Source organism: Ochotona curzoniae, unplaced genomic scaffold (assembly GCF_017591425.1).
Source record: "Ochotona curzoniae isolate NIBS_2020 unplaced genomic scaffold, NIBS_Ocur_1.0 contig_1014, whole genome shotgun sequence".
Classification (NCBI taxonomy): domain Eukaryota; kingdom Metazoa; phylum Chordata; class Mammalia; order Lagomorpha; family Ochotonidae; genus Ochotona; species Ochotona curzoniae.
Window position 1 is genome coordinate 48,597,774 of NW_024464920.1, and position 12,560 is coordinate 48,610,333.

A 12,560-nucleotide genomic window follows, 5' to 3' on the forward strand; every position below is an offset into this window, starting at 1 on the left:
TCCTTCTCCTTGTGCTAGAAGATTTGGCGCAGACTGGGGAGATGAGCTTGGTTCCGTCCATCTAGCTGTAAGCTGGTTAAGGACTGGCATCGAAGCGCATAGGCTGACTTGTGTTTGCCCTTCCCAGGGGAGGTGACACCGGGACTGTCTCAGGTGGAATACGCCCTCCGCAGACACAAGCTGATGTCACTGATCCACAAGGAGGTTCAAGGGCAAAGCGGGACAGACCAGACCGTGGTGCTGCTCTCCAACCCCACCTACTACATGAGCAACGACATCCCGTACCCTTTCCACCAAGACAACAACTTCCTGTACCTGTGCGGATTCCAGGAGCCCGACAGCATCCTGGTCCTTCAGAACGTGCCTGGCAAGCCACTGCCTTCACACAAAGCCATGCTGTTTGTGCCGCGGAGAGACCCCAGCCGAGAACTGTGGGATGGACCCCGATCTGGCCCTGATGGGGCGGTTGCCCTAACGGGAGTGGACGAAGCCTATACGCTGGAAGAATTTCAGCATCTGGTCCCCAAGCTGCAAGGTAACAAGTGGGAGCCCAAGGTAGACCACAGGCCTGCCTGGGACCGGAACCTTCCCTCCTGGTAGACAGGGTGACCGTGGCGGCATGTCCCCCCACATCGTGGACAGGTCGCCACCAGGAGATGGACCCGCTAGAGCGATTGCGTTCATTGTATGCTAGATCTTCACCAAATTACAAGTGACCACGAATGGCTGGTGTGAAATCCCAGAGAGAATTTCCCTTAAGATAGAGGATAAGGACGCCGTCTGCAGCAGCGCCCGCACAGAGGGCCGCAGCATTGCTGCCTGTAGCTTCCGGCTTCTTCCGTTACAGTGGGCCAGCCGTCTGCGGCCTCTGAAAGTTCAGTTGTGATTTCTTCCCTGGGAGGACAGGTTTCTTTTACTTTTTTTCTTCAGGAAGTGCTTTTTCTTTCACATATACGTAAAATCATTTTAATTTTTAAGTGGTTAGGATGTAGTTTTACTAATGTGCATCCAGAGTTTTCTGGATTTTCTCACTTCTATCTCTAAGTGCTTTTTTTTTTTTTTCTTTTTTAAAGTTTCATTATTTTTATTGGGAAGGCAGATCTACAGAGACAAGGAGATACAGACAGAAAAATCCCCTGTCTGTTCACTTACTCTTGAACTGGCCGCAACAGCCAAAGCTGAGCTGTTCTGAAGCCAGGGCCCAGGAGCTTCCTCCGGGTCTCAAGAGGGTAGAGGGTCCCAAGGCCATAGGCCGTCCTCTTCTGTTTTCCCAGACCACAGCAGGGAGCTGCACAGGAAGTGGAGCAGCTGCGATACGAACCCTCGCCTGTATGGGATCCTGCAAGTTACAAGGCGAGGATTTAGCCACTAGGCTATCACACCGGGCCCTGAGAGTGGTTTTGAATCACATGAACTGTACGATGTTTCCGTTGTTAGGAATCCTGGTCCTAATCTACTAGGAGGAGAAAGGACAAAAGTAGGCCTGGTGTTACGTGCAAATAATTTTATGACGAACCTTCTCACCACTTAGCTCAAGGAAATGCAGGCCGCTTCCTTTGAGAAATGGTGAAGTGCGAGTAGTCACAACACAGTGGCCAATGGCAGATCTGACAGAGGATCTGGATGGGCGGGCGCCTGTCGCCAGCGGCAGTGTTTGTCCAGCGGGGGATAGTTGCTCTAAAGCGGGCGGGAGCCGAGATGTGCCGTGAAGCGACGAGGCTCTTGAGCCGTAGGTCGTGACCCCAGCACGTTTTCCTTCTGTGTACAGTTATGGAGCAGCGCTTCTAGTTCTGTATTTGTTCCTCAACAGCGAATAAGTAAAAGCAAACCTTAAATGAAACTGTAGTTCTCTATATCATATATTAAGAATACTGTAATTTAGGACCAAATATTCTACTGAATATATTCAGTCCCAGAATCTCTTGCCATTTTCAGAAAATGATCTGGCAGTATCTCTTTATGATCAATCCATCAAATACTTGGAAGTTTGGGGTAACCCTCAGAGTCCCACACCGCAGAGTTTATGTTAGACTTGTGACTCTTGTTGAAGTAATTAGAACCGATGATGTCTCGCTTCGGGCTGTTACTTTTCTTGTAAGCTTCTTTTGTGGCTTCTCGCCCTAAGCTGAGAGCAGCACAGTCTGGTATGACTGGCTGAAGCCTTCTCACGCGCAGCTCCATTCTGACTACATGCAGCGTCTGACGGAGGCCAAAGCCAGGAGCGGGAACAAGGTGCGGAGCGTGCGGCAGCTGGTGCAGCGCCTGCGGCTCATCAAATCTCCTGCGGAAATCGAGCGGATGCAGGTCGCCGGGAAGCTGACCTCACAGGTGTGGCTCCTACTGAGGAAGCTTTTCTCTTCATTAAGAATGTCACACATTTTTGGAGTTCAGTGGGCACCCTAAGGTCCTAGACCCCAGTGCAGTGATAGCTTCACAGGCAGATCAGCACCCAGCTTCTACTGCGGGTTTAATTAACATACCTGGAGACATGCTCAGTTCTTTTTCTTTTTTTTTTTTTTTTCTTTCTTTAAGATGTATTTATTTTTATTGGAAAGTCAGATATACAGAGAGGAGAGACAGAAAGATCTTCCATTGAGATTTACTCCCCAAGCGACCGTAACGCCCAGAGCCGAGCCAATCAGAAGGCAGGAGCCTCTTTCAGGTCTCTCACATGGGTGCAGGGTCCCAAGGCTTTGGGTCGTCCTCGGCTGCTTTCCCAGGCCACAGGCAGGGAGCTGGATGGGAAGTGGAGCTGCCAGGATTAGAACCAGAGTCCATATGGGATCCCGGCACATGCAAGACAAGGACTTTAGCCATTAGGCTATTGTGCCGGGCCTACCATGCTCAAATCTTACAAAATAAATGTAGCTCCCTCTGTTTTATGTATGTATTATTTTTTTTTTAATTTATTTGTATTTATTGTAAAGGCAAATCAGGTTTTCGAAGAGAAGGAACGACAGAGAGAAGGTCTTCCATCCCACAGTTCACTCCCAGATAGCCGCAGTGGCTGGAGCTGAGTCTGCCCCAGACTGATCTTTCTGTTGTGTTAACTTATTTGAGACACTCCCATCGCTGAGAGAACCCTTCAGATGCCTGCAAGAGTCAGGCCTGAACCAGGCTGAACCAGGCTGCAGCTGAGAGCTGGGGAGGCAGTGCGGATCTCCCACGGGAGTACCGAGACCCAGCCCGAGCCATGACCTGCCATCCGGGGTGGGCTAGCAGGAAGCTGGGCGAGCAGCAGAACCAGGACGCAGACCTCGGTGCTCCGTCTCAGCGTCTCAGTCACATAGTGACCTCTGCTTTGTTTTTGTCCTGCTGACACTGGAAATTATATCACTGACACAGGTTTCCTATCAGATTAGCTGCTAGGAAACCAAGGAAAGCAGCAGAGCAGGGCTCCAGTCCCTGAACGCTGTAGCCACGTGGGAGACCTGGAGGAAGCTCCTGGCGCCTGGTTTTGGATCAGCTGCACTCTTGCCATTTCGGTGATTTGGGGCATGAACCAGCAGATGGGAGTGCTCTGTCTCCTCTCTGTAAAATCTGTCTTTCAGATAAAAAATAAATATTTAAGTAAATAAATCTTTAAAAGATAAGATACACACACACAAGACAGTGACAGAGACTGATAAAAATATTTGTATTGTGGGTAGGTGACTCTCGGTGGGGAGTTTTGTGTCCTAGTCGACACAGGTCAGTGGTTCTCCTCACACCTTGCACTGAACAGGCCAGCTCGCTGTGGCGGAGCAGTGTGGTCCCTGGGTCAGCAGTGAACAGGCCAGCTCCCTGGGGAGCAGTGTGGTCCCTGGGTCAGCAGTGAACAGGCCAGCCCCCTGGGGAGCAGTGTGGCCCCCGGGTCAGCAGTGAACAGGCCAGCCCCCTGGGGAGCAGTGTGGCCCCCGGGTCAGCAGCGCTCATGCTGGGACAGCCCTGTTCCAGACCCTGATCTGCCTGTGCTCCCAGCATCTGCTTACCTGGATGTGACTGATGTGTTTGGCTTGGCCTGTTTATGCCACTGTATCAGGATCCCTGAGCCTGAGTCATTTAACAACAGTAGGAGTGTGCTTCCTCCCAGTTTTGGAGGCTGGGATGTCCAGGATCAAAACCCCAGCGGGCTTGCGTCTGGGAAGGCTGTGGCCCTGGAAGGCACTACCTGGTGTCCTCGCAGAACTGCATGGCCATCCTCAACATGGCGATTTTTCCCCTGAGAAAACTATCCCATTGTACCCACGGTCACAGCTTCAGGTTGATAGCACCAGGGGTGGCAGGATGCTTTTTATTGATGTGTTCAGAGCGTTTAGGTATATGGCATTGTAAGGATGAGGCTGTTTTCATTGCATCCTCCTTCCTTCCTGCAGGCTTTCATAGAGACCATGTTCGCCAGTAAAGCCCCCGTGGATGAGGCCTTTCTCTACGCTAAGGTGAGCCCTGGGCAGGGTGGAGACAGAGGTACCACACTGTCGCAGACTTGCCAACAGCCTACCGTGGGCCCTGTGTGCCGTGGGCTCTGCGTGCCATGGGCAGGAGTCTTTGGGCCTTTGGGCCTTTATCAGATGATTGGAAAACCTACAGTGCTACAGGTAAAGACACTGGCAAAGCAGCTCCGGTGACTTGCTCAGGTGAATGTGGCGGCGCGGCCATGGGCGGCGATGCCAAGCACTGGGCACGTGCTCACCAGGCTCACCTCCATCCTAGATCCATGAAACCGGGGGGGAGCGACAGCTTACCTGGCGTTTTTTTTTCTTCACTTTACCAGATAATTAGATTGATAATAGCTATTTAGTAACTAAAAACTGTTGTTTAAAATATAGGCTATGCTGTGTTTAAATAAGAACAAGCAAGTGATAACCTGACGTGATTATACCTGTGGACTCAGCCTCTGGATTTTCTCTCGTCTTCTGGACATCACTTGAAAATAGTAGGAAGTTTAGGGAGCGCTCAGAAAGGAGCAGATTTACTGTTAGAGGTGACGGATGAGTGTAGTGGTATTGTGCCATAGCCCCTTAAGCCTCTGCCTGTGTCACCAGTGTTCCGTATGGACAGTGGTTCTTGGCTCTGCCACCCCACTTCAACTCCCTGCTAACGCACCTGGGAAAATGGCAAAAGGTGGCCAGAGTACCCGGGCTCCTGCATCCACATGGGAGACATGGAAGAAATTCCTGGCTTTGGCCCGGCCCTGCCCCAGCCATTGCTGCCACACGGGGAGAGAATCGGCAGGCGGAAGACCTATCTGTGTCTCTACTCCTTTCTCTGACTCTGCCTTTCAAATAAATTTAAAAACATGTTAGTGCTGCTCGGGATACTGACATCTCATGATGGAGTGCTTGGTTCATCTCCCAGCTCTGCCCTTTCCACCCAACTTCTACTGCTTCACCCCTGGGAGGCAGCAGTACTGGGTCCCTGCCAGCCGTGTGGGAGTCACAAAATAGTTCCCGGATTCTAGCTTTGGCTGCCCCCATCCTGACTATTGAGGCTGGGGAGTGGACCAAAGAATAGAAGATTGTTCTCTCTCTTTCAGTCTCTCGCGCACTGCCTTTCAAATAAATTAAATAAATAAATTTAAAAGTAATGAGGGGAGAGTTTGGCCCAGTCACTTACCTGCCCACTGGGACCCCATCATCACACAGGTGCCGGTTCTACTCCAGAGCCTGTGCTTCCAGTCCAGTCCCTGCCGTGCATCCTGGGAGGCGAGAGAATGGCCCAAGCCTCGGGGCTCCATCTCCCACGTGGAAAGTCATGATAGGGTTCCACACTTCTAGCTTCCACTGGACTAGCCCTAGCTACGGACAGATGTTTGGCGAGTGAGCCAGTGAGATGATTCCATCTTTGCCTTTCTCTCTTACCATTTTCCCGTCTCTCCCCTCTCTCTCTGCCCATCCACCCAGCAGTCACTCTGACCTTCAAAAATACATAATGAACATTAAAAGTAGTAATAATAGTAAAGAGGTTAATAAAAGACTTGGGCCTGGCGCAGGTGGCCTAGTGGCCAAAGTCCTGGCCTTGAACGCACCAGGATCCCATATGGACGCCAGTTCTTATCCCGGTGGCCCCACTTCCCATCCAGCTCCCTGCTTGTGGCCTGGGAAAGCAGTCGAGGATGGCCCAAGGCCCCTACACCCATGTGGGAGACCTGGAGGAAGTTCCTGGCTCTTGGCTTCAGATCAGCACAGCACTGGCCGTTGCGCTCACTTAGGGAGTGAATCATCGGACGGAAGCTCTTCCTCTCTGTCTATCTTCCTCTCTGTTTATCTAACTTTGCAATAAAAGTAAATACATCTTTAAAAAAAAAAAAAAGAATAAAAGACTCTTCAGCATTGATTATAGTGGGTGAGGTAAGAAGAAAAGAAATGGACTGTTGTGACAGCATGGAAAGTTTGCCGAGACATGACCAGTGTTGGAGTTGTGACTCGGTGTCAGCGCCAGCTGGGCTCAGTGTTGGGGAAAGCCTGGGCTGAGTAACTCGAGGAAAGCCTTGGAGTCATCCCCGTGTTGGTGTTGTTTCCACAGTTTGAATTTGAATGCCGGGCTCGGGGCGCTGACATCTTAGCCTACCCTCCCGTGGTTGCTGGTGGTAATCGGTCCAACACGTTGCACTACGTGAAGAACAACCAGCTCATCAAGGTATACGAGGCGCGCCGCAGCGCTGCTGCCGCTCGGGCAGCTCTCCTGTCAGAACAGCGCACCACTTGAAAAGCATTTTCTTTTTATAAAGGAACTATAGAAATTAGCTCATTTGATCCTCACGTTAGCCCTGTGCACGTAGCCAAGCGAGCCCTCTTGTTCGTTTCCAGCCATCACATGCCTCTAAGCACTTACATCAATAACAGTGGGTGAAACCTGGGTTCAGGCAGAATGTCGCTGAGGAAACAGACTTTTTTATACTTTTACTCCCATGTGACTATGCACAAGAATGTGCATCCCTTTAAATCCATTTCTCGGTGATCAGATATAGAAAAGAAGTAAATTCTTTTTACAGATCCGGGTAGTGGCGTAATGCACAGCACTACTACCTACGCTAGCATCCGTATGGGTGCAGGTTTGTGTGCTGGCTTTTCCACTTCCAGCTCTCTGCTAATGCATTCAAGAAAAATGGTGGAGGATGGTCCAGGTACTTGGGCCCCTGCAACCACATGGAAGACCCAGATGAAGTTTCTGTCTTTCTTTGTAACACTTTAAAGTTAAAAAAAGAAAAGTTAAATGTTCTTTTTGCTTATGTAAGAACCAAGATACCAACTTAAATAGGAATATTGCAATTAATGACGATGATGGTTTTTGTGATATGCTGGTATTTATACCTAATAATTCAAATCCAAGGGCCTGGTTGTAGAACCTCTGCATTTGACCAGTCTGTAATACCACCTTTGTTGCAGCGATATGAATTCACTGGAAAGAATTATCTGGTATGTTTCTTATGGGAAAGAAGCAAAGCCAGGTTTCCTGTAGATGAGAGCTTTTTAAAATGTCCGGTTTAAATGAGCAGGAAATAGCACCTGCTGATGAGCCCGCTCGCTCCAGCCTGTCTCACTCCGTTCCAGGATGGCGAGATGGTGCTGCTGGATGGAGGCTGCGAGAGCTCCTGCTACGTCAGTGACATCACCCGCACGTGGCCCGTCAGTGGCAGGTAGGGCTTCGGCCGAAGAACGCGCAGCTCATCTCACGGCTTTTGTTGTTTCTTCTAAGATTTATTTGTTTATTTGTAGATTTATTTATTCTCACTGGAAAGACAGATCTACAGAGAGAAGGAGACAAGAAACAAAGATCTTCCGTGTGCTGATTCACTCCCCAAGCTGCTGCAGTGGCCAGAGCTGAGCCAATCCGAAGCCAGGAGCCAGGAGCTCTTCCAGGTCTCCCACACAGGTGCAGGGTCCCAAGGCTTTGGGCCGTCCTCCACTGCTTTCGCAGGCCACAAGCAGGGAGCTGGATGGGAAGTGGAACAGCCAAGATTAGAACTGGTACTGATATGAATCCCGGCTAATGCAACACAGACTTTAACCAATAGGCTACTACACTGAGTCCAAAAATAAATGAATCTTAAGAGCCTGGCACAATGGTTTCATTGGCTAATCTTCCCCCTTCAAGTGCCAGGATCCCATATGGATGCCAGTTTATGTCCTGGCTGTTCCACTTTCCATCCAGCTCCCTGCTTGTGGCCTGGGAAAGCAGTCGAGGACGGCCCAGAGCTTTGGGGCCCTGCACCTGCGTGGGAGACCCAGAAGAAGCTCCTGGCTCCTCATTTTGGTTTGGTTCACCTCTAGCCATTGTGATTACTTGGGGAGTGAACCAGCAGATGGAAGATCTTTCTCTGTCTCTCCTCTGTGTAAATCTGATCAGCTTTTCCAGTAAAAATACATGAATTTTTTAAAAAGAAAGAGTATTTTTAAAACCTGAGAGTATTCAAAATGTTTAAAAACTCATAGAGTAATCATAAAATGAAGTTGATAAATTAGACTATTAAAATAAAATTTTCTGTGTACTGAAAGACTATTAAAAAAAATGAACAGGGGCCAACAGGATGGCTCCGCACGTTAATCCTCCGCTTTGCTGCAGCGCCATCCCACGTGGGCATGTCGTCCGCCGGAGTTTGCTCTTGAGCCTGAAGCAGCAGTCTTGTCGCACTTGCATAGGTGACTCTGAGTTCAGGTGGGTGGTTCTCTCCCCTCAGGTTCACCGCACCTCAGGCAGAACTCTACGAAGCTGTTCTGGAGATCCAGAAGGAATGTCTGGCCCTGTGCTCTCCTGGGACGAGCTTGGAGAACATCTACAGCCTGATGCTGTCCCTGACCGGCCAGAAGCTGGAGGAGCTGGGCGTCGGGAAGAGCCTCAAGGACAACAGCGCCTTCCAGGTACCTGCTGCAGCCCCCACTCTCAGCACTCACACGCTCCCTGCTTTCCACGTTGTACAAAGCTCATGAGACAGAAATGGTCATGGTGTTCTCTTCTCTGTGAGGATTTGGCTTCCACTTAAAACAAAGAGACTCAGTTCCCATAGCTCCCAGAAGATGGCAGCACATTCTGAGTCATTGCCAGCTGCAGGACCAGCCTGGTATTCGCGAGACAGGCTGGAAGGGGCTCGCAAAAAGAGGGTTCCATCTAGTTTCTGGCCTAGCAGCTAAGCCACCAGTGCGTGTGCCCAATCCCAAAGTGCCTGGGTTCGAATCCCAACTCTGTTCCCAGTTCTAGCTTCCTGCTGCTGGTTACCCTGGGGGACAGTGGTGATGACTCAAATGCTTTGATCCCTGCCACCCTGTGGGACACCAGGATTGAATTCCTAGTCCCAGGTTTAAACCTGGCGCAGCTCTGACTGTTACAGGCCTTTGTAGAGTGAACTGGTGGCTAGAAAATCCCTCCCTTTCTGTCTGTCCATCTCTTTCTCTCTCTCTGACTTTTAAGTAAAATGTAACAACAGGCTTAAATTATATTTAAAAACAAAAAAAGGAAGAAGAGTTAACTTTTTAAAATGTTTTTTAAGAAAAACTATTCATGTATTTATTTGAAAGAGTGTCAGAGAAAGAAAGAAAAGCAGAGCTCTTGCATCCACTTGCGCACTCCCCAAGGCCCACAGCAGTCAGCAGTGGGCCGGCTGAAGCCAGGAGCCAGGAGCTCCATCCACATCTCCTGTGTGGATGACAGAGACCCAAGTGCCTGGCTTCCCAGGATGCGTTACCAGGTAGATGGATTTGGAAGTGGAAGAGCCAGGACTTGAACCAGAACTCTGATACAAGATGTGTGTATCCAGCTTATCGCTATGGCACTGTGCTCTCCCCGAGAACTTAACTCTGTCCTTTTGTGGAGGTTGTGAAGGTCAAATGTTGCATATTACTGAAAGTTTAGCAATATGTTCAGTGGCCAGTGTCTTCTAATGAGTTTTGTCTATACTCAAATTATGAGGGTGTCCCATAATAATGTAGAATCTTACATTAACCTTTAAGCCTTTAAAATTGACCTTTAAACATTAACCTTTAAAATTGAAATGCCAGGAGACAGCATTGAGGTACAGCAAGTAAAAGCTTTTTCCTGTGATTCTAGCATCCCATATGGGTTCCAGGTTGAGTCCCAGTGCCTGCTAATGTGCCTGGGAAAGCAGTAGGAGATGACCCAAGTTCTTGGGCCCCTGCGCCCATGTGGGAGACCCAGAAGAACCTCCTGGCTTCCTGGCTTTTGTCTGCTCCAGCTCTAGACATTAGTCATCTAGGGAATGAACCAGAAGATGAAGCTATCTCTGTCTTGCTCTTTCCTTTTTCCTCCCTATAATTTTGCCTTTCAAATAAATAAAAATAAATGTATTTTTTACATTTTTTCAGATTAAAAATTACAATGCTAGGTGTTAAGTCATGTGTAGTAGTAATAGTCTTCCACCTCTAGATTTAGGCTGCTGGCACTTCTGTTATCAGTTGAAAAAAAGGCTCCACACTTCTGTTGCTTGGACCAACAAATTCCTGGCTAACTTATGGAAATCTCCACGCTGCCGGGACTTTGCTCCCTTGGAGCCCCCTCCTGTCACGATGACATCAGTTCTCTTTCTCCCTTTCCTAAATAAATTGTGTTTTGCAAACTAGAAAACAAAAGATAATAACCGGGCTGATGACTGACATTGTGGCATAGCAGTTACAGCTACCCTCAGCAATGCTGCCATCCCACATGGAGGCGGTTTGAGACCCAGCTGCTGCACTGTCCATCCAGCTCCCTGCTAAGGCGCCTGGGGAAACAGCACAAGGTGACTTAGAAGCTGGAGTCCCCACACTCACGTGGGACATGCAGAAGAAGGTCCTGGTTCCTGGCATTGGCCTAGCCCGGTTTTAGCAGTTGTGACCATTTGGGAAGTGAACCAATGGACAGAAGATCTCTCTCTCTCTCTCTGGCTCTTGTTCTCTCTGTAACTCTGCGTATCCAATAAATAGATAAACCTTAAAAAGAAAGAAGTATCCACAGTGGCCAAGTTCTCGATCCTTGGGTCTCCTCCACAAGACGCTTTGAGTTACTGAGAGCCTGCAGAGCAGGCCTCCCGGGCGGCCGTGTGAGCACTGGAAAGACACCTCTGTCCCGACTTCCCGAAGGAGATCTTCATTCGCCACAGTTACTATTGGGATTCCACACATTGCTGTGTGCAGTATACTTACTAGGGAGAGCAGAAGTGCCATGGCATAACTGTGGATGAGGTAGTAGTTTATCTCTTAAGCATTTGGCCAAGGATGGGTTAAACACAGGCAGTAGGGGGCAGGCATTTGGAGACACCACATCCTATATCAGAGTACTTGGGGTCAAGTTCCAGCTCCCCTTGTGATTGTAGCAGAGGGAGGCAGCCTGTGATGGCCTTGGAACTTGGATCCCTGCCACCCCAGCAGAGTCCCAAGTTGAGTTCTGCCGTTGGGCTGCAGCAGCTGTTGGCAGTGAGTGTGCATTGAGTCAATGGAAGATCTTTGATTCTCTCTCACTTGCTCACATTCTATCCCTTTCAAATAAATAAAAATTGAAAAACTAAGTTGACAGAGCAATGGGGAAGGCATATCGCATGTCTCATAGATCTTTGGCCTGACGAAGTTACTGCTCTAGTAATTCTGTGGCATTTATCATTTCCAGGCTGCTCGAAAATACTGCCCTCACCACGTTGGCCACTACCTTGGCATGGACGTCCACGACACTCCAGACATCCCCCGATCCCTCCCTCTGCAGCCCGGGATGGTGATTACGCTGGAGCCCGGTAAGGAGAGGCCGGGGCCGTCCCTGGTCGCAAGCAGCACAGAGTAATAGGGCAGGTGGACATGGTCAGTTTTTGCCGAGACCAATGTAATTAAATTTGAAGAAACAGGAAAACAGCCTCATGGGTGTAAAAAGTCACTTTATGTTAGATTTATCTTTAGCTGTCTTATTTAACATCACACAATTTGACTCCTCCAATAAACAGCACGTGGAAAATACTTTTTATTATTAGATATTTAGAGATGCATCTTTTCCCCCTGCCTCTGCCACGGCCAGTTTGTCCTGGTCTCCCAGTTACTTAGTTGTAGGGGCTGCTCAGGGGCCCCAGAGCCCAGGGCATGCATGCCACAGAAGCAGTTTGCCCGGTGTCCACCCTGCTTTGCGCCAGCCCCCTGCTGCCCCAGGCCTGGACACTGTTCCTTTCTCGTGAGTTCCATAGCCGCTGTGTTGGGGCCCCAGCTGAGTGAAGGCTGGGCTGCTGGGGTTGGTTCTCAAGCGCTGATGCTGCGTTGTAACAGCTGATGCTGTCATCGTTGTAACAGACCGCAACTGCGGCTTTCCAATGTTCTCACCTATAAATTTTAGAAACGGGCTGGGAAGACTTCATAGGCCTGTGAGCTCTGTGAAGCAAGCGCTGCTGTCTGCCTTGGATATCATTTAGCCCAGCCTTGGCAGAGGAGTGCTGAATAGGGTTTTCTTTGCCAATCACTTTCTTCCTATCACAAAGCAGTTCTGTGAGCATGATGAGGGAAATTCACGCTTTTTTTTTTTAAAGATTTACTTATTTTTATTGTAAAGGCGGATATACAGAGGAGGAGGAGAGACAGAGAGAGAGGAAGGTCTTCCGTCCGAAGGTTCACTCCCCA

General features: G+C 49.3%; 1 protein-coding gene across 1 annotated transcript in view; it reads left to right on the forward strand.

The window, feature by feature from the left end:
• The window catches only part of XPNPEP3 (X-prolyl aminopeptidase 3), a 30,586-nt gene that overhangs the window by 16,554 nt on the left and 1,472 nt on the right, over window positions 1-12,560 (forward strand). The window contains exons 3-9 of the mRNA XM_040986542.1: window positions 128-535; window positions 2,126-2,328; window positions 4,356-4,418; window positions 6,505-6,618; window positions 7,533-7,618; window positions 8,660-8,840; window positions 11,575-11,695. Of these exons, the coding sequence (XP_040842476.1) occupies window positions 128-535; window positions 2,126-2,328; window positions 4,356-4,418; window positions 6,505-6,618; window positions 7,533-7,618; window positions 8,660-8,840; window positions 11,575-11,695 (1,176 nt within the window). The remainder of the gene's footprint in view (window positions 1-127; window positions 536-2,125; window positions 2,329-4,355; window positions 4,419-6,504; window positions 6,619-7,532; window positions 7,619-8,659; window positions 8,841-11,574; window positions 11,696-12,560) is intronic.